This window comes from Candoia aspera, chromosome 1 (assembly GCF_035149785.1).
Source record: "Candoia aspera isolate rCanAsp1 chromosome 1, rCanAsp1.hap2, whole genome shotgun sequence".
Lineage (NCBI taxonomy): Eukaryota > Metazoa > Chordata > Lepidosauria > Squamata > Boidae > Candoia > Candoia aspera.
The window spans coordinates 297,440,154-297,465,783 of NC_086153.1; the positions used below are offsets into that span (position 1 = coordinate 297,440,154).

General features: G+C 40.5%; 1 protein-coding gene across 2 annotated transcripts; it reads left to right on the forward strand.

The window, feature by feature from the left end:
- The first annotated feature begins 287 nt into the window (after positions 1-287).
- On the forward strand, positions 288-24,196 carry GSTZ1 (glutathione S-transferase zeta 1). Of its 2 annotated transcripts, XM_063290161.1 has the most exons (10): positions 289-477; positions 6,521-6,640; positions 7,141-7,192; positions 11,699-11,766; positions 14,168-14,248; positions 16,340-16,465; positions 17,615-17,690; positions 19,254-19,306; positions 21,423-21,472; positions 24,000-24,196. In XM_063290161.1, the coding sequence occupies exons 2-10, from the start codon at positions 6,623-6,625 to the stop codon at positions 24,124-24,126; spliced, it is 651 nt and encodes a 216-aa protein (XP_063146231.1). In that variant the 5' UTR covers positions 289-477; positions 6,521-6,622; the 3' UTR covers positions 24,127-24,196. The 2 variants fall into 2 exon arrangements, with proteins under 2 accessions (XP_063146230.1, XP_063146231.1); XM_063290160.1 differs by lacking the exon at positions 6,521-6,640 and having other exon boundaries at positions 288-477.
- The last annotated feature ends 1,434 nt before the right edge of the window (positions 24,197-25,630 follow it).

A 25,630-nucleotide genomic window follows, 5' to 3' on the forward strand; every position in this document is an offset into this window, starting at 1 on the left:
AATGACAAGAATACTACTACAGAGAATCAATAAAAATAACAGCATTCAAACTACATCAGCCTAATGAAAAAAGGTTGCCGTGCACTCCCAGATGATAACATATTCACTTCCATGTTCAGACTGAAGCTATAATATACATATTTTAAGTTACATAACACTTCTGTCCAAAGCACATGAGCTATTAAAAAGACCCTGACTCATTCTTGATCTTGCGCTTCAAAACTACAGAGAGAAGCGGGGGGGGGGGGGAGAAGAGAAGTGAAACTACAACTCCCACAATCCCAATAAATCGCCGGAATGGGGTCATTCGTAGAGTCCATGGCTGGATAACGTTAAAATTCCAGCGAGGAACGCGAGGCAGCGGGGGCTGTTCTTGAACGCGGAGCCCACGCCCATTGTTAAAGGCGCCTGGCTCCCTCTTCCCAGCGAGAGACGCATCAAGGGGGAGAGCGCGGGATGTGTGCCGCGCTAGCGAAGGTATTTGTTCCTACCACCTTCCTTCCCCCGGTAGCTATGCGGATAAAAGAACACAACGTGGTTGTTACTGTCATCGTGAATACTTCTTTTAACGTCCTGACTCCAGTTAGGTTATCCAATTTAAAGGGTTAAATATTTAACTAATAGTTAACTTAAATAACTATTTAAGATAAATTAAACAGTTTAATAGTTAACTAATAGTTAACTTAAATATCTAATATTTATTTATTTATCGCATTTGTTTTTCCACCGCCCATCTCAAACAATGACTCTGGGTCGTCATAGTTAAACTGTCCAGAGGAGGTTAATGCAGATTCTGAAGGCCCTTAGGACCTGACCAATTTTTCCATGCAGCTGAATGAGGGTTTGAAATCTGAAGGCAGAGGCTGAAGCATGTTTTGGGCAATAAATAAGCTTCTAGGAAATGCAATTCCTAGAGTCCAGTCTTTCTCCACTGTAAAGTGCTATGTTGTTGTTTATTCGTTTAGTTGCTTCCGACTCTTCGTGACTTCATGGACCAGCCCATGCCAGAACTTCCTGTCGGTCGTCAAGACCCCCAGCTCCCCAATATCATCCATCCAACTTGCCCTTGGTCGGTCCCTCTTCCTTTTTCCTTCCACTCTCCCTAGCATCAGCATCTTCTCCAGGGTGTCCTGTCTTCTCATTATGTGGCCAAAGTATTTCATTTTTGCCTTTAATACCATTCCCTCAAGTGAGCAGTCTGACTTTATTTCCTGGAGTATGGACTGGTTTGATCTTCTTGCAGTCCGAGGCACTCTCAGAATTTTCCTCCAACACCACAGTTCCAAAGCATCGATCTTCCTTCTCTCAGCCTTCCTTATGGTCCAGCTCTCACAGCCATATGTTACTACGGGGAACACCATTGCTTTAACTATGCGGACCTTTGTTGTCAGTGTGATGTCTCTGCTCTTAACTATTTTATCGAGATTTGTCATTGCTCTTCTCCCAAGGACTAAGCGTCTTCTGATTTCCTGACTGCAGTCAGCATCTGCAGTAATCTTCGCATCTAGAAATACAAAGTCTTTCACTGCTTCTACATTTTCTCCCTCTATTTGCCAGTTATCAATCAAGCTGGTTGCCATAATCTTGGTTTTTTTGAGGTTTAGCTGCAAGCCAGCTTTTGCACTTTCTTCTTTCACCTTCATCATAAGGCTCCTCAGTTCCTCTTCGCTTTCAGCCATCAAAGTGGTATCATCTGCATATCTGAGATTGTTTCTTCCAGCGATTTTAACTCCAGCCTTGGATTCCTCAAGCCCAGCATGTCGCATGATGTGTTCTGCGTACAAGTTGAATAGGTAGGGTGAGAGTATACAGCCCTGCCGTACTCCTTTCCCTATCTTAAACCAGTCCGTTGTTCCGTGGTCTGTTCTTACTGTTGCTACTTGGTCATTATACAGATTCTTCAGGAGGCAGACAAGATGACTTGGTATCCCCATACCACTAAGAACTTGCCACAATTTGTTATGGTCCACACAGTCAAAGGCTTTAGAATAGTCAATAAAACAGAAATAGATGTTTTTCTGAAACTCCCTGGCTTTTTCCATTATCCATCGGATATTGGCAATTTGGTCCCTAGTTCCTCTGCCTTTTCTAAACCCAGCTTGTACATCTGGCAATTCTTGCTCCATGAATTGCTGAAGTCTACCTTGCAGGATCTTGAGCATTACCTTACTGGCATGTGAAATGAGTGCCACTGTTCAATAGTTTGAACATTCTTTAGTGTTTCCCTTTTTTGGTATGGGGATATAAGTTGATTTTTTCCAGTCTGATGGCCATTCTTGTGTTTTCCAAATTTGCTGGCATATAGCATGCATTACCTTGATAGCATCATCTTGCAAGATTTTGAACAGTTCAGCTGGGATGCTGTCGTCTCCTACTGCCTTGTTATTAGCAATGCTTCTTAAGGCCCATTCAACCTCACTCTTCAGGATGTCTGGCTCTAGCTCACTGACCACACCGTCAAAGCTATCCCCGATATTGTTATCCTTCCTATATAGGTCTTCCGTATATTCTTGCCACCTTTTCTTGATCTCTTCTTCTTCTGTTAGGTCCTTGCCATCTTTGTTTTTGATCATACCCATTTTTGCCTGGAATTTACCTCCAATGTTTCTAATTTTCTGGAAGAGGTCTCTTGTCCTTCCTATTCTATTGTCTTCTTCCACTTCCGCGCATTGCTTGTTTAAAGATAATTCCTTATCTCTTCTGGCTAACCTCTGGAATTTTGCATTTAATTGGGCATCCCCCTATCACTGTTGCCTTTTGCTTTCCTTCTTTCTTGGGCTACTTCTAGTGTCTCAGCAGACAGCCATTTTGCCTTCTTGGTTTTCTCTTTCTTTGAGATGTATTTTGTTGCCGCCTCTTGAACAATGTTGCGGACTTCTATCCATAGTTCTTCCGGGATCCTATCTACTAAGTCCAGTCCCTTAAATCTATTCTTCACCTCCACTGCATATTCCTTAGGAATATTAGTGAGCTCATATCTAGCTGATCTGTGGGTCTTCCCTAATCTCTTTAGTCTGATCCTAAATTGTGCAAGAAGAAGTTCGTGATCTGAACTACAGTCAGCTCCAGGTCTTGTTTTTACCGACTGTATAGATGTCCGCCACCTTTGGCTGCAAAGGATGTAGTCAATCTGGTTTCGGTGTTGTCCATCTGGGGAAGTCCATGTATAAAGCCGTCTCTTAGGTTGCTGGAAGAGAGTGTTCGTTATGCACATTGAGTTGTCTTGGCAAAATTCTATCAGCCTATGTCCTGCTTCGTTTTGTTCACCCAGGCCATGCTTACCTGTAATTCCAGGTGTCATTTGACTGCCCACCTTAGCATTCCAGTCTCCCGTGATGAAAATAACATCTCTTTTAGGTGTGTTGTCCAGTAGGTGCTGCAGATCCTCATAGAACTGCTCTACTTCAGCTTCTTCAGCATCTGTGGTTGGGGCGTATATTTGGATCACTGTGATGTTAGATGGCTTGCTCTGATAACGAATTGAGATCATTCTGTCATTTTTTGGATTGTATCCAAGCACTGCTTTAGCCACTTTACTATTAATTATGAAGGCTACTCCATTTCTTCTGTGGTCCTCTTATCCACAGTAGTAGATTTGGTGGTCATTTGATGTGAAGTAGCCCATTCCAGTCCATTTCAGTTCACTGACACCCAGAATGTCTATCTTTAATCTTGACATCTCACCAATAACCACATCCAATTTGCCCTGGCTCATAGATCTTACATTCCAGCTTCCAGTGGTGTGTTGATCCTTAGAACATCGGATTCGCCATTCACCACCAGCACCATCGGCCACTAGCCGTCCTTTCGGCTTTGAGCTAGCTGCGTCATCACGTCTGGGGCTAGTTGAACTCATCCTCTGTTCCTCCCCAGTAGCATTTTGACCATCTTCCGACCTGGGGGTCTCATCTTCCGATGGTATACCAACATATCTGTGGTTGTACTGATCCATTTAGTTTTCACGGCAAGAATACTGGGGTGGGTTGCCATTACCTTCCCCAGGGTTCGCATTTAGTCTGACCTCTCTGTCATGACCTTCCCATCTTGGGTGGCCCTTCCCGGTTTAGCTCATGGCATAATTGAGGTGCTCAAGCTCCAGCACCACGACAAGGTAATGATCCTTTGCTGAAGGTAAAGTGCTATCCACTCCTTGAATTGGCACAAATCAATGCCAGCAAAAATTTATTACCCATCTCACCTGTTGACATCCCTATCATTCCTTTACTGCCTCTGCTCTGCCCTGGATTCCTGGTTTGTGAGTGTGCTACTGTATAGGGAAGATTATGAGTTTTCTTCTCTGGCTTTGCTGCCATCCTCCTTTATCGTGTCTGCAACCAGCAAGGAAAACCTCCACCAGTGGACCAATGAAACACAAATAGGTGGGTCAGGACTTTTCAGGTCTGTTGACCGCCCCTCCTCCTAAACCCAATTTGGACATCTCCCAAGTAAAATGGACACATAAGAAAGGGGGGGAAAAAACCCATGGGAAGCTACCAGGGCTGGAATAGCTACAGAAAAGAGGGAAGCAGATCCTGCTGTGGTTGTGCAATTAGGTAGTTTTGTAGCATGCGTTGTATGCTCTCAAGTCAGTGTTGATTCTTGGTGGCGACTGCCTGGACAAGCACCAGCAGTTATTTTGGCAAGATTTCAGAAGTGGTTTGCCAATGCCTGCTTCCTAGGGCTGAGAGAGGGACTGGCCCAAGGTCATGCCTAAGGCAGGACTAGAACTCACAGTCTCCTGGCTTTTAGCCTAGTGCCTTAACCACTACACCAGACTGGCTCCCTCTTCTGTAAAGCAGAGAACTGAAACTGACCAGCTGCTGCCTGGTCTGATCTTTCTTTGGGGAGGGAGGAAAGTGATTGTACCTGACAAATGCTCAAAAATTAGCAAATATGAGCAAAGGCCCAGTTTATAATGTCCCTTATTATTTAGATTTTGCAATGAGGAAAAGAGGACTGCTACCTCCAAAATAAAGTGCAGGTAAATCAGTATAGGGAGAAACACTCTTGACTTTCCCATGTGAAATGGGGGAGGAGGGGCTCTGCTTTCTTTGTCTCTACTAAGAGACCTTGGAGAAAAGTTGGTGTCAAAAGCAGGTGGGAGAGGAGAGAAGGTAAGTGGACTTGAATGCAAAGTTATGCACCCATCGTGCTATTCCCTTTCCCTTCTGCAACATTATGCAGAATGCAGAAGTAAAGAACTAATGGAAAGGGCAAAGGCCTGAGAGAAATGGCTGAGGTGGAAGCTGGCTATGACAAGTGGGGAGGGGTGTGCTTGTTCAGGAGTAATGGATCCCAGATTTTTTAATGCATTCTTCAAGTTAGCAGTTTTTAGGTACCTTGATTCAAAAATTGTTGTGGTATAATGCACTGTTTGGGCTAACTTGAGGGTACAGACAAATAGATAAACACAATGAGAGTTTTAGAGATAGATAGATAGATTTTGTTATTTTATCATGTTAACTGCTAGGAGTCCTTGATGACTGCAGCAGAATAACAACTAATATAAAAAATATGGGTTGGAGGGGGGTGTCTAGTGTAGCATGTTGTATGAAACATGGTTTTTAGCAAAGCAGATCATGTGAACTGTGCATTTGAAGGATCAGGTTTTGAAGCCAAATGATAAAGATTCCCAGCAATCTTGGGCCATCGCCCCACCATTTTAAGACTAGATACTGGCAATTTGTAAATTTTTTGATTGGCTAGAGGATGTATTTCCCTGATGTTGATAAGCAGTAAATGCAGATGTGACTGGAAATTGCCATGAAGGATCTTTGTGCTTTTCTCGTTGGCTGAGAAAGGGTAGCTATAATTCATGCCAGAGGCTTCTAGTGCCTTTTTTTATCAGTTTCCTGGTGGGATCACTGGTAAGAGACATAATGTCCTTTCTTAAGCCAAATGGCTTTCTGTCTAACAAACAAGCAATATAAACACTTCAACATTGTGGCTAACTAATAATTATGATTTCTAAACACTCATAACCACAGGCTATATTTCCCAGTAAGAATATCATAAAGTCAGCAGCAGATGGGAAATTAAATCACAGTAACTTGAGCTTCTATTTTCCTTTTAATGATCAAAGGTTTTAAAGAAGTGTGTTTATGTATGCTGCAATAGGCACAAGGGACAGGTCCTAATGCATCTCAGTAAGAATTGCTGGAAAATAATAAGAGAAAGGGGACACAGCCCACAAGTTCTGCTTCTGGAGATCAGCGCAGAAAGAAAATGGTGGAACGGACAGATAATTGTTCTGCTCCAGCAGTTCTTTTCTTGTGCCTTCTGCTTTGCATTTTCCAGGCCTTTTCAGAATGCTTTGAATCTTGTAAAAATTGAAGTATGGAACTGGAAGAAGTGCAAATACTTAGGAATGCAGGCACTGTTGTCAAATTCTGTAAAAAAAATTGCATTTCTTTTGAGTAGAATACACATAGCATTGGCGCTTATCTTTTTTCAGTGTCTTAGATTAAAACTTCAGAGGAATGAGCTGTTGTAATTTCTTTGCTGCTCTGCACTTGGACAGCTGTGATTGGCTGCAAGTGAAGCTCCCATTCCCCACCCCAGCCAAGACTATCTGAGCTGGCTTTCAGTCTGAGGAATACTCTATACTGTATGCATACGTAGCATGGAGGCTTCCAAAAAGGTGAGAGCAAAGTGGGTTTATGATATAGCTCAGGAGCTGCCACATTACCATTGCATTTGTGGAGGTTTTTTTCACACACTTTCACACTTCTCTGTTTTAGAGCAGTAGCCATAACTCTCTGAAGAGTCTTGTCTGTGTATAATCTTCTGTCAAATGGGAGATTTCATGGGAGATTTGGCTAAAAAAACAATAGTGGAAGATTCTTCAGAAAATTAATTTCAGCTGCCCTTTGTGAGTTAGCTCAACTTTAAACAAGTCAGCATGAATAGTTGCAATGCAATCTTAATAGTAGTATTATTCTGGGCTGCTAAAATCGGATAGGCATTAGTTTTTTGAATCTCTTTGCTGCAAGTTAGTGATAGTTTGGATTGTCCAGGACTGGTAGTCTCTACATCTTAACCTTCAAAAAGATTTTTACATTACATACAGTTTGAAGCTTGAAATTAGTGAGCTTACAACTGCAGGTTTCAGCTTCTTTCTTTTTTTTCTTTTTCCTGCAGCCAGTTCTTTACACTTACTTCCGAAGCTCCTGCTCCTGGAGAGTGCGAATCGGTAAGGATAACTGTTGAATTCTATGTATAAGAATATTGCTAATTCAGACTTTTATTTTTATTTACTGAAATACGGCTAATCAACTAATCAATGATTGACTAAATTACAGAGTGGCAAAGATATAAATGAAAAAAATCACTGTTTTGTGTGGATTGGGAAAGCCTCTTCTTTACATTGGAATAGAAGTAGAGAACCTGAGTCATTACCTGTTAGATGTCTCAGTCTTCAACTTTCAACTTCAGTTCCAACCAGAATGGCTAGCAAAGGACTTTGGAAGCTGTAGTCCAAAACAACTGGAGAGCACTGTTAAAAGTTGGGAATGGTATGCAATCGGAATGCAAACTGTTGTATATTCCACATTTGCTCAGCGTGTGTAAGCAATGGAGGAGGCAGTATCCCATATGCACAAAATACATAGGCATGCATTCCACGTAAAAAGCAGCCAAAAAGGTTTGTGATACATACTCCTTTGTTTTAACCTATGCAGTCTCCATGCATTTAATGAAGTTCATTCAAGTCCATAAAAGCTTATATTATCGTAATGTGTTAATCTTTCAAGTGCCACAACACTTTTTGTGTTTTTTAGTGCAGCAGATCAACCCAATTAGCCCCTAGAAACTCAAATCTTTCAGAAGGGCATTCTCCCAACATTCTCAAACCTTTCAGAAGGGTTTGTGGGTGGCTGATCGTTCTCTCTTTGGGTGGTCCTTTTTTAGAAAATGAGATTCTGACATGAATTAGAATTGTAGTTTGAGCATAAATATTGCACAGTCCAGATGTCTGCAGGTGCTACATTTCCCCCTGTATGTCCTGGGATTAAAGGCATCCTAGTAAATAGTAAGCTTAAAAGTTAAGGCAACTGAAGTACAATACGCAAGTTAGGTTTTAGCTAGCTAGTAGGATTTAGATAACAGAACCTAATGGAATTTCAAGAATTATTTAATTTTACAGGATATACAGAAAAAGCAGTGACATGTTTTTTACAAGTAGTCCTTGCTCAACAACTACTTGCTTAAAGATGATTAGGAGATACGATGGGGCTAAAAAAGTTACAACCCATCCTCAAGGTTATAACCGTCGCACCACTCCTGCGGTCACATGATCACGGTTTGGGCGCTTGGCAACCAGCTCGCTTTTATGACCAGTTGCAGCATCCTGTGGTGACACGATCACGATTTGCAATCTTCCCAGCCAGCTTGTGACAAGCCAAATCAATAGATTCGCTTAACAATGCTTAACAGTGCTGCAATTTACTTAATGACTGTGTGATTCGCTTAATGTCTGTGGTAAAAATGGTCGTAAAATTGGGTCCGGTCATGTGATGCCTCACATAACAAATGCATCAGCGACCAAAATTCTGGTCCCAATTGCAGTTGTTAAGCAAGGATTACCTGTATTTGGAACAAGAGATTTTGGATTTACATGACAAAGGAATAAATCTAAAAGGCTTATTGATTTGATTGTTTATGATGAAAGAGAATTAGTGCAGGATGCAAGAATGGTAAGAGGTTCTGAATATGAGAACATCTCTTAGTACTGTCAAGAGTGGATTTTAATGAAAAAAAATTAGTGAAAAGAAGTTAAAGAAATAACAGTTAGTTACAGTTAAAGAAATAGTGAACAGAAATTAAAGAAGAGTGAAAGAAGAACTGCAGGAAGAGGAAGTACACATCTTGTATGAAAAATTGTTAGATTACTCTTCTAGCAGACTAGATGGAAAGTGGATGCAAGGAAAGAGGATGTAGAAGATGCTTGGAACCCAGTGGGAGAAAAATTGTATTACCAAGTGCCACAGACTTATGCAGAGGTACACAAATGGCAATTGTGAAAAAGGATGCTTGATGGAATGATGAAATGAAAGAGAATATAACAGAGTAATTGTTGTAAAAATAAGGGTGAAAGATACCAAATAAGTGGGTATACTCATAAAAAGATAGCTGCGAAGAATATTGTCAAAGCAAGCAAGGACAGGTTAAGATTGTACCTTTTCTCCTGTAGCACCTGCCCTATGGAACATTCTTCTTCCAGAGATTAGGATGGCCCTGACCCTGCTGGCCTTTCGCAAGGCTAGGGCCCCATGTGTGTGAAGGGTCCCGTCTCCTGATTGTGCAAGCAGCTGTTGACTGTGAAACATGATAGAAGCTTGTGTAAGAAGAAATAGAATGCTCAGTGAACAGTTAACATTAAACAGGAAGTAAGCATTGGGGCGTTCATTTAATATTTAGCATGTTTTGGACCACAACTATAGCCTTGCACTGCAAAAAAGAGAGGTTATTTATCTATGAGACAGCGGTAGCTTGCAGCATGCATGCAAAAGGTCCCCAAGTTTTAAGTCACTGGAATCAGGGCCACAACTAGGGTCTGTGTCACCCAGGGCAAACATGGATTCTGCACCCATTTTGGCGCCCCCCCCCCCAGCGCGGCGCCCAGGGCACATGCCCCGCTTGCCCCCCCCCCCCAGTTGCGGCCCTGACTGGAATTCATTCATCATATTTATATAGCTGCCCATCTCACAAAAAAGTGACTCTGGGCAGTGTACAATAAAACTATAAAACGGTAATATAAAAACAATTAAATCCAGAGAATCAAAAATTATGATTAAAAGGCAAAATGAGGGCAGCAGATATTAACCTCAGTGGAGCCACCTCAGCAACTCACTGGTACCTTGGGGCCCCCAGGCTTGATGGCATAACCAAGTTTTGAGGGACTTCCAGAAAATTAACAGGGATGGAGCCAACCTCACTTCAGGTGGGGGATGATGTTCCATAAGGCAGGTGCCACAGCAGTAAAGGCTCATCTCCTGGGTCTCACCAAATCTAGCTCCTTGGCAGACAGGACCTGCAGAATACCTGGTCAATGTACTGAGCAAGATAAGCCAATGGTCTGATTGAGCTGTGAGATTGCTACACCATATAACCAAGTTAGCCTGTATATATTTTGTACCTTTGAGTCAGTGTTGACTGCTGACAACTGCCTGGAGTAGTCTCTGCAGTTTTCTTGGCAAGAATTTTGGAAGTGGTTTGCCACTGCCGCCTTCTTCCTAGGGCTGAGAGAGTGACTGGCCCATGGTCAATCAGCTGGCTTTGTGCCTAAGACAGGACTAGAACTCATAGTCTCCCAATGTCTGGCATGGTGCCTCAAGGACTACACCAAACTGGGTCATATTAAATATGTCATATTTGCTCAAAACATGTATTTTCTATTCATGTTTCTTAATAAAAAGTGTTTTTAATCTGTTATCATGTACCTTCTGGTGGAGCATGCCAGAATATATATTACAAACAAATGCTTATGATTGCATTACAAGATGTTTCAGGTTTTTAAGTACCAAGATGAAATAGTGCAGATTCAGCATTTTAAAACATTGTGAGATAATGGGGGAAAAAGTCAGAAGAAAGAATGAAACCTTTGTCTAGATATACCCTATTGGTTGTGCTGGCTGGGAATTATACAAATTTAAGTTCCAGCATATCTGGAAAGAAAACAGATAGGGACAGATGAATTTAGGCCATAACCTTCAGGGCAAACTGGGCATCATATCAGCATTTACATTTGATCTTGCACTTATTTGCCTGTTCGTATATAAAGTCAGATATTTATTTTACAGATTTGGTAACTTGCCCCATCCATAGAGGCTGTAATAATAATAGACACCAAAATCTAGAGGAAAAACCACAACCCAAGATATATGCCATAAGATAATCAGCTCAAATTGAAAGCATGGCAGAATAAAATTTTTTGAACCACCTTATGGAACGCTAGGAGGGAGGTGAGCTGCATGAACCTCCGCAGGTAAAGAAGCCCATAAGTTGGGGGCCACAGCTGAAAAGGACAGCCTTCTCATCCATGTCCTCCTAACCCCTGGGTAGTAGGACCAAGCAGATTTTCTTGGGGTGTCGTTATTGGACAGGCTGGTTCAGTCTTGGCAAGACAGTGTTCAACAAAGACCTAACTTTTGTTTAAGACACTGCATGTGGATTAAGCAGAATTGAATTGCTCCCCTTCTCCATGAAGGGCTAGTGGTAGCTTCTGGCATCTTTGATCAGTTGTCAGAGGCCAAACATTCCAGCTGACGCTGATAACTCCCCAAAACAGGCTGGGTCTGGGAGCTGCCCATTATTTATCTGATGCCATTACAGTTTTGTAAAACATGGGTTATTCAGTAAGCTGGCCTGGCACAAATAGTGGCTCACTGAATAACTGTAGTTAAGTAAACTGTGCTTAGTATGGGGTACAGATCAGTTCATTATCAAGAACTGGTATCTTTCAGTTTGGCCAGCTGCTAAGAATAAATGGGAAACAACTACTATTGCTTTAATCATTGCACCATTCATTTTACTCAGAAACAAAGTACTGGTTTTCATTGCTACAGATTTGTTAAGAATTATTGCAATATTATTTTACTTATTTTGTGTGGTTATAATTTAGAAAATGTCACAGAGAAGTTTAAAAATTTAAACAACCCAGTATAACAACAGGTAACTGTACTCAATTTTCCCCTGATAGCATTGGCTCTGAAGGGAATCGCCTATGAACAAGTATCCATAAATCTTGTGAAGGATGGAGGGCAGCAGGTAAGGAAATCCCCATTATTCTGGTCATTGACCAAAACAAAAACACTATGTAACAAAATCTAGAACCAATACAATAAGGACAGTCTTACCTGTAAAACATGACTAGACAAAATATTATAAAACCAGAAAACTGTAAAAGCAAGATACTATAATATGAAAACTATGTAAATGTAATAACATAAAAGTGAAGTTAAAAAAAGCTATGCTAATTAGAGTGATTAAAAATACAGAATATAAAAAGGCACCTGGCTAACTTAAACAAGTTTAGCAAATCACAAAGTTATAAAATTGCTATAAAGCAAAGAGGAAGATAACATCAATTAGCAGATAACTCTATTACTTATCAGTTTGCTCTGTTTGAGTTATATAAATAATGTAATAGAATTTAGAGACATATTTAAAAACTAAGGCATTCTGATCTGACAGCATGTAATTGAAGACATTGTAACAGGAGAGCCATGCTACTCTATGATAGCAAAAAACCAGAAGGAACATGGTAACATCTTTTACTACTAACAAATTTTAATAAAAAAAATAATTTAATAAAATTAAATAATTTATTAAATAATTTAATAAAATTATTAGTTGGAAAAGGTGCTACCAGGGTCCTCCTGATTTTCTTTAGGTAATTGAAAATAAAACAGATCTGAATGCCTGGGCAATTGACTATGAGAGGAAGATCCAGTGTTCTCAAATATCATTATACATTCTACAATACAAAAGAAAATGAGGTTGGATTTCAATACCTGGTTCTACATGGGCAGGTTCTTCCCTCAGGCAGTTTCCTGAGAACAGGACTCATTTTATCCATGGCAATTTTGTTATTTAAGAACTTACTGTCTCCACTAAAATCTCAGGTTCTTTAAAGAGGATCAAAATAAACCTTCCTAATGTACTTCTGAGAAGTTCAAGAGGGATTTAGGAAAAAGTTAATTATTCTCATGTCCTATTTATGGGCTTCTCTGAGGCATCTGGTCAACCACTGTGAGAAGGAAGATACCAGATGGGGTTTGGTCTAATCCAGCCCCACTCTTCTCATCTTAATCAGAAGCCCATTTTTTGCTCATTACAATCAGAAGTGCAAGGTAAATGTTCTCCTGTGATGCTTTTCAATAACTCAATAACTTTTCTTTAAGTGGCCAGGAATCAAAATCAGTGATAAATAAGTTAACTGATAAATAAAATCAACCATTCTTGGTTGACTGTTTTGTGCTGATGACACAGGGCCTTCTCCACTAGTACGTTACATGCTGAAGACCATGTCAAAGGGAGCAGGAGGTGAAAAGGGGGATGCCTGGTTTTGTGTGTTTGTGTGTGTGCATACATAAGATAAGGGTATGAAAAAGATGGCCCATTTGCATCCCTTTTGTGCCTCCCCAGTAGGTAGGATCAACCTTTAAGTCCTTCCTGGGATTTGGGGGAGGTGGGTTGTTGTTGTTGTTTTTGTAAAGTTTAATAAATAAAATGGGAGTCTAAAGTTCTGTGGGTGCTTAAGACACCTGTTCCTTATCATCCCCAAAACTATTCCCCCAAATTGATCCTGGACCTGCCTATTTTTGGAATGTGGCTTCTGATATTCTGTTCAAAACATGGTGCTAGTGGGAATGGAAATTGTACATACATGGCAAATGGAGTGACAGCTTATTTGCAGTTCTTTTGTGTGTGCATTTCCCTGAGGATTACAGCTTGCCTTCTGTGAAATGGGTATTTTGTTCTGCTTTTCAAAGGTAAGTATGTGATTTGTCTTTGAAAGCAAGTTGATTTGACATTTGGAGTTCAGAACCCATTTCTTGTCCTTCAGTCAGATTAGTCATCCCTGATCCTCATCAGTTTACTTTTTGTGGTAAAAGATTTTTGTTATTTATGATGCCCAGTGTAGTTGCTATTGGTCAATGGGTAAAATGCTTCATTACAGGAAGTGTAACAAGACCCACAACTCAAAATTAGAAATGTAGCCACTAACTGGTATGTGTGTATCTGTATAGTATGTGAGTGTTGCATTACAATAGGAATGTTTGAGGGTCTAGTGCTATGGTTAAAGCAGGTGGCAGCTATGGCTGGACTAGGAAGTTGTAAAACATCTCAGGAGAAAATAACTCAAATCACTTCAGTGTTGTTAGCAACACATAAACATGGAGTGTTTATGAAGTCACCAGGAATTGAGCTTGTCTTGAAGGAATCATTATCTATCCATGGAGAATGCAGCAGAATATACATATCAACGGATACTGTGTGCAAGTGTGATCCTGAAAGGGGAGATATTTGGTTTTGTTAATGGAGTGAAAATATCCCATACTCCACTAAACTCTCATTTTTGGAAGAACTTCCTTGATTAGAAAGTTTTGCTGTGCTAGGCTTAAGGTGAAGAATCCAAGGGCCTCAGGAATTCTTGTCTCTCTAGATGACTTCAGACTTTCAAAAAGTGAATCCAATGCAGCAAGTTCCTGTCATCAAAATCGATGGCATCACCCTCTCCCAGTCCGTAAGTGAGCAATTTCTGTTAATTATTTACTTGATTCTGTTGGCTACACTGAGGACTTTGCACTCCATGCAAGACTGCAGTTTTTTGACAGGAAGGTCATCTTAGCCATGTGAGTAAATCCCATGCTAATGTTGCTTGAAAATCTCATCCAATATAGTATGGTTTCTAGTATGAGTCAAATCAAAAGATTCCACATTGATGGTTTTCAGAAATGGAATTTGTGTTTTAGAATGAGTTCACATGACACCGTAGGTAATGATGCAGTTTGTAACTTACTGTGAATCCAGCAACTGTGGTTGGAAACCATGACTGAATGACAGTATGTGGCTCCCAGCAAGCATTTTGCAGCCACTAGAGGATTCCCTGATTATAGGGCTGAGGTGGGGGTGGGGGAAGCACTAATTTGAGTGATGCAGTTTTTCCTGCTCTTGGTTTTTTCCTTCAAATGTAAGGGCAAAATGCATTTTCCTAATATAACTGCACCCCCCAAACAAAAGCCAAACACTTTGACCCTACTCACTCTGGTGATGTCATTGTCACTGTCCTTGAGCCCTGGGAAGCTAAGCCACAAATATTAGAAATGCCTTACCTATTGGTAGAAATCTGCCCAACAAATGTAGGCCCATTTTCCATGGCTCAGTGCTGTCCACCTATCCTTCAGCCAGCAGAAAACTAAACCAACTTAAAATACTCTACCCCTCCTGCCAGTCGACTTGCTGCCTTTGTAGCCTCTATTTTTGAGATAGCAGTAAGAACAGGAATACACAGTAGATTAGTAAGACAATGAAGTCTGAAGAGCCAAGTTAAAGAAAGAGAACCCTGCTACTGAAGAGTTTTCCTTTTTTTTTTAACCCTAAGCATTTACTGTAAGTGGTTTCTGTTGGAGGAAGCCTTTTGTATTCCTAGAGAACAAGGCCCCACCTGTGCAAAGACTCCAGAAACAGGTTTTGTAACTCTTAAGAGGAAAAAAGCCTCATTTATAGGAAATAAAATACAGGAAGTGGGGTGGGCAGAAAAACCTGGTGTCCAACTGGCTACATCCTCCTAGAAGGAGATCCAAGAAGAGAGATCTCCCTTTTATGCGTGCCTAGGACTGAAAGGCGAGGAGGAAGACCTTGAGGTTAGCCGTCTGGTAAACAAAGAACAGGCGGAGTACAAGATAAAGAGGGAACACAGAGGGAATTCCTAACAATGTGAAGCCTGATTGTTTTTATCATCATCATCATTTTTGTTTGCGTACTCTCTAACAGGACACTGTTGGAAATATACTGCATTTTGTGTGTGTTATCCCTTTGGCCCATCCCTGCTTTGGCATGCTCTCACATTAGTGGCCCCAGTGGACAGCTAAGCTGATTTTCTTCCAGTTCTGCTGCCCCTCAAATAGCAACACATTCAGTTTTGTCATTTGAGCTCCTTGGGATCCACAGAGCTGGAAGGGGCAGCCCTACATGGCACAAGGCCTGGATATTTCTGGGACCACCTTTCCCCAGGTTGGCACAGTGTCATATTATAGGACCTGAGAGCCATGTCTTCTCTATTGCCACATCTGTCCTTTGGAATAACATTTTCCCCAAGGTCTGATGACTCTGATCCTGCGATTCTTTTAGACAGCCTTACAAATTTGGTTCTTCTCACAGCCACTGGGCTGGAACAGTATGCGAGTTGAGTCTGTTTCCTCCTGGTATGGTTGCTCTTTTTACTGTTGTTCTTTTATATTGTTGTTATTGCTTTTTTTATTTTTTTAAAATAGTGATTACCTGGTTGTTTTTCCAAGTCAAGGGGCTGAACTGTTGTGACTACGACTCATACTGATAGATTGGTGGTTGTTGTTGTTATTAATATTTTGGTCATGACTCCTGGGTTTTTAGGAACATGGCATATCTGGGGTTGTCGTTACTTTGAACTGTATGGTTTTAAACCCAGTTACATATTAGAGAGCTGTGCTGCTCAAGGTTGGTGGATTCATGTGGCCTATAGGCCATGCAAATAAACAAACAGTTTTAATCTCTGCAAACTGCCCAGTACCACTGGGAAGTGGGCAGCATTAGGAATGAATGAATGAATGAATGACTGTCTCTCTGCCTATTTCAGCTAGCCATCATAGAGTATCTGGAGGACACCCAGCCCCTCCCAAGGCTCCTTCCGCAGGATCCAAAGAAAAGAGCTCTGGTCCGGATGATCTCAAATCTTATTGCTTCTGGAATTCAGCCACTACAGGCAAGCATATTCTTGCTGTGCCAACTGTCTTTCTTTCTAACACTGTTGACTTAAAAAATATTTCTGACATTGACATTCCTGTGCAGAGAGGATAGCATTATTGGTAACTTTTATTATCATACTGAGTTTTAATCATGGTGTTTAGATACTCCATCCCCACCATCCAGAGTATTAGAGAAGAAATGGAATCAAGCATTGAGAAAATTGTGATCTTATTGAAGGATCCTATTTGAAACCATCTTTCTGTTCTAGTACAGTTGTTTGTGTAAAATCAATGAAAATTAAATTAAACATTCCCTGCTCATAGGTTTTACACAAAGGAAAAAGGTGCCTAAAGATGGCCTACCCACCAGTTCCTGTCATAACATCCCCAGCCCATCACCACCTCAATAGGGTAACCCACCCTATAGCCCCCAGAGTTTCCAGGCCCAGTTGCCTCCCGGACCTCTGGAAACCCTGGATTGAAACAAGGGTCCCCTCCCCCACACACACATCCTCCCGCACACAATCAACCTCAAGTGATGGCAGGCCCCCCCAGCACACGAGCTCCCACTCTCAGCACTGTTCAGGCCTAACCACCACACATACACTCGCTGTGCCCCCCCCCTCTCACTGTGCACCCCACCTATTCCTACCCACCTATCTCTCACTTAGGGGTAGGTACTCTTACATAAACACCATACAATCCTGGGCTCCCCCCACATCTCTCACACCCGAAGGGGAGTACCCCACTCACACCAAGGGGACCCTAAAAATTCTCTGCCGCCTCTAAGGTAGATTGGGGGAGTGGCCAGTTCTTCACACCCTCCCTCACTTCTCCTCACTGCTGGGGTCTGCCACACCTGTTGGGTCCTTGTATTATCAAAATCCATGGGGTATCTTGCCAAAACCATTCCACCCCCCAAGTCCCTTGTGGTGTCAGGCCAGCCCCTCCATCTCGCCAAAGTCCACCTAGAAAGTCACAGGTTCTCTATTCATAATATATACTGTAATATGGATTGTTTCCTTAATAACAGTATTTGCTATCTTTTTGCTGCTGCAAATTAGGTTTATCTGGAGTAAGACCTGACAGTGGTTCAATGAAAAACTATATCCTATATCTATATATAGGCAGTATACAGTATCTCAGACTCTGCTTACATTTTTCAGAATCTGGAAGTTCTGCAGCAGATGGGAGAGAAAAAACTAGGTTGGGCACCACACATCATTTCTCGAGGCTTCAAAGGTAAGTTTCAGCATGAAATATTCAGTTGGATTTAAGTCATTTCCAAATATGACAAAGGCTTTTTTTTTGGAGAAGCTTGTCCTTTTGCCTGTCTTGACTAGGAGACCCTGCAGAACAACTAACCTAATGCAATCCTTTAGGGAGCTTCTGGGAAATTAAAATAGAATATTCCTCATAGCCCTTTTGCTAGATCAGTGGGAACAGATCTCCAGGAAGTTTTTGCATGTTTTACAGTTTATCTTTCAGTCAACCTTTAAAATGCACTGTCAAAACCAAGCACAAATGATGGTTGGTGACACTCATGGAGAATACTGTAAAGGTCTTATTGCTGGTTGAATGAAAACAAGTGAGGAAAAAGAAACCTTAATATTCAAAATTTTAGGTATTAAAGCAGATAGTTGGGGTAGGATACGTCATGGTAGCAAGGACTGTGTGGGCTGCAGATGGGTTATGCTTCAGATGAGGTTTAATGCATGGCAGATGGGGTTATACTTCAAGTGAACTATATGCTGCTCTTCAATACAAAACAAGAAGAAAATGGGTGCTCTGGTTTCCTTGACATTGGGTTAGGGTTGCAGTTGAAGAGAGGCTCTTACGTTCCTCCGTGTTTGCTGGTACAATCCACTCTGTATCAGGACTCTAGCAATGTGTTCAGTAACCACCCATGGGTAGGGCTCAGTGTCAGTATGAACAGATTCAGAAACAAGCCTGAGCGCCTAGTCATGTTTGAGGTCAGCAGCTAGTTGCTCAGCAGCTAACAAGAGGATTCACAAGCCCTCGTTCTCACATGATTTCCAAAATGAGGGGATAGGGAGGTGATGGGAGTATTTTCCCAAACAGAAAGAATTGGAGGGTATAAAAGATTTAACCCTTTCCCCCTAATACTCTGGATGACTTCCTTTCCAATTACTTCCTTGGGCAGTTTTCCTGCAGTGACACTTTTTCAGTGCCATGCCACTTTATGTACTGGAGACAAAAATGGTTATCAGGTCTCTAGAACAGCTATCTCTCTGCTCCAATAGGCAGTCATCCAGTGAAATGGAACTATCTGATTGTTAAAGTTGACAAAAGCAAATACATCTTTATAAGCATATAATAAATTATGGCAGTTACTACCACACAATGCAGTGATGCCACTAACTTAGATGGTTTTGAAAGACAGGACTAATTCATGGAGGGTATCAGTGGCTCTTAGTTATGGGAGCTGTGTATTTGTTGTGTCCAGTGTTAAAAGCATTATGCTGCTCAGTAACACTGCCTGGGGAACAGAAGTGGGGAAGTGTAGAATGCTGAGCCAGACAGATTTTTGCTCTGATCAAGAAGGGATTCTCTTCCATTCTTACCTTGAATATGTTCACAGTATGTTTTTTCCCCATCCAAATAAACTTTTCAGCCCAAGTCTTACTTTTACATGCTATAACAAATTTTAAAAATATGTAGGAATTCTTTCTTTCCCTTATACTGTTTATCTTGTACTCATATTAGAATCCTGTAAATAGCAGTCTATTTAAGCCCTAAATCATTCCTGATTTCCAACAGTGGTTTTACATTCTCTTCCTACAGCTTTGGAACAGATCCTGCAGGAAACAGCTGGCCGCTACTGTGTTGGGGATGAGGTATCACAAGCTGAGATCATAGGTTTCTGATGATAAAGGAGCCTAGGAAACCCATAATTAGTAATATTTGCATAATCAGTGTGTTAGGGAGCATTCCAGATTTCATTTGTCTATGAAAGGAAGAAATAATTGGTCTGCATCTTGGCATCAATGAATAAATCCAGTATGAAACAGCCCAACATACATCATATAAGTAAATGATGTACTGACGTCTTATATTACAGTACCACCTTTTAAGACGGATAGCCCTGAACAGTATAATCTTTGCTTACCAGTAAAATTACAATTACAAATGGTATTATCCAAGGTGTCACCTTTAGAGTCTGTCTGCCTTTTTGTCATTCACCATCTTAATGTCCCAGCCATTTAAGGGATCTCTGACCAGGTTATAACTGTTTTATCCAGTATTGGCTACAAGAAAATTAAGTGAAGCAATCGTCACACTATGTTTTGATGTTCTGCTTCTTTTGCACAAAATCAACTTGGTCAACACTGAACGTGCTCAGTAATATACTAGCCTGGTGAAAATGCAAATACAGCTAAAAAGGCTTTACAGACTGCTTCACAAACACTTTTCTTTGGGAGACTTAAGTTGTCTTTCCCTATAAGCTTAACATTCATACTGTAGATTTGGTCGCTTTATCAATGATGTTATTTAATCTCAAGAACACAAAGTCAATTTATATTTGAACAGACTCTATAGCATTTATGTATAGTGGTAATTGGACAATTATTTTTGCTTCTCTAATAAAAGCTAAAGAGAACTGCATAGGGGCTCGGCAAATAGAGATACTTGCCAATTCTTTTTAAATGAATAGGGATTCCTAACTGACATGCTCAAACAGTAAGGTACTATGTGCCTTGAGTCTTCTCCCAAAGAATTATGTACCCCTAACAATTAGCTTCTAGTATTCCTTAGTTCTGCCTCTCCCATAGTAAAGCCTGAAGCCAAATAATGGGTATTAATAATATTCATGATTATTACAGGTAGAAAGAAAGAACCAGATGTCCCAATTAAGGGACTGAAACTTGATATTATGACAATCCATACAAACAAATAAAACCAAATTAATATTATGAAAAAATGCAGTAGACAAAAGTGTTAATATTCAAATAGGTCCAAAAACGTAGAGTAATACTACATGGGGACTCCATCATAAACAAGATATTTTTCTTCCATACAATTCTGGAGTCCACATATGTCATATAATGAGAATCTGAAATAGCCATAGCTCTGATTTTATCAGCAGAGATTTGTATTTTTTTTTTCCAGCAGATTGCTTCCTGCCTAAATGTTTATTTTCTTATTTCCTTTTATTTTTAATCAGCACCTTCCAGTTCATGTTTATTTCTGAACTAGAAACCCCAACTGGAAAAGAAAAATGGGATGCAAATATGTCAGTTAATAAAACTATATCCAAAATTTGATATATTTGCATTCCAAATGCAGTTAATGATTTGAACTCCCAAAGCAGTACAGAATTGTAGCTAACCTCCATGGCAACATCATCTGTCCTAACAGCCAGGAAACACGCTGAGGCAAGGAACTGGTCTCTAATGTTTATTGCTAGTACATAACAGGAATCCTAACAAACTGAAGCGTGGGAAAAACCCAGACATATAAACCCCAAAGGTTAAGGCGGTCCCGATCTGTGTCTCTTTGAATGGCTGACCAATTCCTCAGTGCTACACATGCGCTTAACAGTCTGGATGGGAGCCCCCTGCTCGCCATCCTCACTCATGACATCACACTAGTTGTGAAGAATTACCCTTCATCTTCTGGATAATTTGTTTTATAACAATTAAAAAAAATCATTAGTGGTCTGTCATCTTCCCATAATCTGTATTTTTTATCAGTATTTACTTATACCAAATGTGCTAATTGCTTTACTTGACCTAGGACAGTCACTACTTCTTAATGTAATATACTGGTAAAAGAGATGTAGAAAAACTTGTCCAAAGCCAGCTGACTAGTGCCAGGGCAAGTAAAAAAAATTTTAACTTCTATAACATCACAAAAGTTGTACTGTTCTCTCCGGGTTGAACCTATAACAAGTCTTTAGCTCCAGGAGAAAGCATCTGAATTTGTATTTCTGTTTTTGTTTTTTTGTTTTAGGTGACCATGGCAGACCTTTGCTTGGTCCCCCAGGTATACAATGCTGAGAGGTAAGGAAAATGTTCCACAAGCTCTGAGCGGGATGACTGCTGTGATGCCCAACCAATAGTCCAATGTATCACTTCTTGCTTAATCTGCAGTCTAATGGGGTAGCTGGTTATGTAATGGCTGCAGAATGTTAATTAGCGCACAGTAGAATAGCAGCACCGATAGGGCAGAAGGCTGGGGAATCTCAAAATTCCACTCCCAGAAGTCGTCTGGGTCTTCATACCCTGCTCTCACTTCCTGCTTTGGGGTAGGAGCTTGGTAATTCCCAGCGCCACCACCTATCTTCCTGGGAACATTTCATGTCTTCCTCTTATCCTCGCTAAGTTGACCAACTCCAGATAAAGGCTAAAGCTACTTTTACTGAGATTGGCTATAACAACAGAATTGTCCTATCCCACCCCTCCTCCTTCACAGTCCAGTGAATTAGGGAAGGGTCTGCCTCAGCCATTTCTGAATGCTATCTCATTGTTCTGGGCTTAAAAAGTGTTTCAGTCCCTTTGCCTAGGTAACAGTTCCTGCATATCTCCATCAAGGTCGTCTTCTTTATTCTCCACAATGTGCGAGAGACAGGCTTTTAGACTGCCATTTCTGGTAATTAAAAATTAAAGAAAAAAATAGAAATAATTTCAATAATGCTACCTTAGTGCCATGTAGTACATAGGTGTGTGACCAGAGGTTTCACCTTCCTGCCCGCGCAAGATAAACAAAATCAAACTTTATTTTAAAAAAATGAGAGATAAAATATAACCCCACTTTTTAACTATTAACTTTAAAGTGGATACATTCAGTGTTGTAGAAAGGGATTACAAAGTTGCCTTGATCAGGATCAACAACAGAAAATTTAGATGAAAATGCAAAACAAATGGTCTAGACAGACCACAATAAAATCAATAGAAAGTTTCCTATAAGGAGATAGGAATGAGATCAGCATCTGCAGGATCCAGTATGTTCAGCAAAATGACTAAATGAGCATTGTGCTTTGTGCTCCTCCTGTTTCATACATGTGTGTGATATCACAATGCTTGTTTTATCATTTGCACAGTCACACCCTTCCTGGACAAGTTATACATATAACACAAATTATTTTTAAAAAATTATGTATTACTAGAGGTTTGATTCAAGGCTGATGTAAAATCTAATTTTCCAAATGCATAGAAAAATAAGAACATTCAACTTGCCTTAGCAGTGCACAGAAAAAGAAACAATCTACTATATATCCTGTCTTTCTACCAAAACACCCACTTTTCTTGAAGCAAAGAGCCCTGCGTCCTTTTACCTGGACTTCCATTTTTCTTGCAAATTCCCTAATGTCGGTCTCCTCTTTACCCGGCCTCTGTCCACAGCTTCTTCAGCTTCCTCCTCCAGTTCTGCCCTTGCCTTTTTTCATTGCCTGAAATTTTCTAAACCCAGAATGTCAAGCTACTAACAGCAGTTACAGTCAAGAAGGCTAGATTCTCAAGAGTCTCATTAGCCAGATTTATTGCAGAGAAAAAAAGGGGTTGGGTTACAGAAATTTGGAAACCAGGTGAATCTTAACCCTCAGTTATCAGCGAGTATATTAACGTGGTTCCTCCTTGTTGCCTTTGATCCTCTTTCTGACTCTCAGGAGATTTAGGAGACAGATTGTTACCCATTAGGTGGTGTGAAAGGAATGCCCATCTATTCTTGTTCTACACTATTTTGGAAACATCCATTCCTGTTCTTCCTGTATTCATATAATAGAGAATTCTATTATATGAATAAGGAAGGGGCTGGGGTATCTGTTGGCACTTGTATAAACAGAGAGCTCTGACTTCTCAGGGAAATATGAATTCCTAGTCTGCATTCTGCACAAGAGGATGTCTAAGTTCGACTGGCAGAGGAACCCCATTAACAAGGCAGAGATTTTATATTTCTCCTTAGCTGTCTATTCTACCTTTTTTTTGATAGAGAATGTAATTCTATCTCCAATTCAGCCTTCTCTAATCATCCTAAGGAGCAAGTGGGAAGCATATGGTGCCCTTGTGCATTCCTTGGAGTCCCATTCATAGTACTGCGAAATTTCAGTAGTGCATTTACCATTAAATCCAGCAGTGTGGTATTATGCGCACTAGTAGGGATTTCTGGTTTTATACTTTGTGTCTCCCCTTCTCATTCCAGCCTTGCCCACCATTAGAATGACCAGTAAAATAAATCAAACTGCGATCCCATCACCAAAAGATAGTCCCTCACCCAACTCTGCTACAGACATGATATCGGGATGTAACTGTATTCTGTTGGGTCTCTTCATTGTTACATTTCTGCAATACCCATGATATATGTGGCAGTCTTGGTTCAGAGTGTATCACCTCCTGTCCCTCACTGGTCTCCCTTCATTGATCCTTCACTTTTCTTCTCATTGCCAATTATCGCTTCATGCAGAATATGTTCTTGTGTACAGATTGTAACAGATCTTTGTTTTGCATCCTACTGACTTTAAGTGTATCTAAAGCACAATGACTTGGTTTTACAGTAACACAGATGTGCCTAATCATTAATTTCTCTTACCAGATTTAAAGTGGATATGACTCCTTATCCCATAATACGCAGAATCAACAAGGCTCTCCTAGAATTGGAAGCATTTCAAAACAGCCATCCTACCCGGCAGCCAGATGCTCCTCCAGAACTAAGATCCTAAAACTGTTCAATTGCTTGTTTTACTGTGGGAAATTTGATCAAAAATTAAATGGGACTCTTTTTAAAACTTGCTGGGGAAAACCTGAGTGTTTTGTCTGGAAGAGTCTGACAAATCGAAGACCAAAAAAAGGGAAGGAGACCCTGCAATTGCAGAGTATGTAGCTGGAGTTTAAACAAAAAGTATCTTGATGTGTGACAATTGTAATACAATCATGAAGCAGAGTAAAACGATAAGCACTTGTGGACGTTTCTTGTGAAAGTTCAAAAAATGCTGCATTGCTTTGTGTAAATGGCAAAGGTATTACTCTATAATCAGACTGCATACAAAGGTAGAGAACATGAAAAGGCAGCAGTCTAGATACAATAGATACAGAAGCAAATAGTGATTGGGCCTGAAAAAGAACAGCCACATGTCAAAAGTTTGCAGACTTTTAGACCAGTAGCATTTTGTCCAGTGCATGATACAGTATGTCCTTTTTAGTGTTACTAAGGGCTAATTTAAGGACTTTCACTACAGCTCTTACGTGTTTCCCAAACAGTAGCAAACTGTGCCACTGCTTTTTGACAATCACATAGCCAAAATTTGGTGACACAGTTGGAGTTGCTTTACAGCCACAGGTTGCCCACCCTTGCCTTACAGTGTCTATCATTAGCCAGCACCCACCAGCATTTCAGAAATATGGAAAGTTAGGGAATTTCTAACTTCTTCCTTCAGTATAGTAAATAATAATAGAAATTGATGCAATACATTGGCAGGAGTTAAAGGTTTTCTGACTCTCACAGGAATTGTAGATTTTCCAGGGAAAAGCAAACCAGTCTCTAAAGAGTTAGAGCTGTGCGCCTTAGAGAAAAACCCATGGCCTGCAAAAGTCATACAGAATCTTCAAAATGATTATTTCTAAGATGCTAGGAAGATGTTTATCTTCATAGCAATGGCCAAGATTTATATAAAGTTAAAATGCTTATGCTTGCTTTATTATATAGTTTGAAAAATGTAAACAGCTTTAGTCTGAGTGAGGTATGAAGAGAAAAGGTAAACAAGATGGGTTGGGGGAAGGAGAGAACAGGAACAAACCGAAATCTATAGAAATACATTGGGAAATCCAGACCAACATAAATATTTCACAGCAATATTAAAATATCTTCAGTCTTTCCATGGAAGCACTAAGCATTCTCCAGGATAGGACTACTTATTTTGGCAGCGCCCCCTTTCCTCTTCTGCCACCCCAACAGCTGACAAGCTAAAAAGTGAAGATGCAGAGCTGCTGAATTCAGTTGAGAAATTAATTGCTGGGCTTTCCATTATGCCATCACAGATAGAATGGGGGGTGGGGTGTTTAAAAGCAGAAATAGTTAAATTACTGACAGCAAAGTGAGAGGGCACTTACCCATTAAAAACAAAGTCAGGCTGGGACTGGCTTCTTTGTGACACACTGTAACTCCATTGTAAGATCTAAGACAGTGTTTCTCCAACTTGGCAACTTTAAGATGCGTAGACTTCAACT

What these genes read in the sequence shown, in the direction of transcription:
- GSTZ1 (XM_063290160.1), top strand. Translation starts at nt 457, where the DNA reads ATGTGTGCCGCGCTAGCGAAG. An exon ending in TGAAGGATGGAGGGCAGCAG is followed by an intron (nt 11,767 to 14,167) that starts GTAAGGAAATCC and finishes TTGTCTCTCTAG; the next exon opens with ATGACTTCAGACTTTCAAAA. An exon ending in GCTACTGTGTTGGGGATGAG is followed by an intron (nt 19,307 to 21,422) that starts GTATCACAAGCT and finishes TTTTTGTTTTAG; the next exon opens with GTGACCATGGCAGACCTTTG.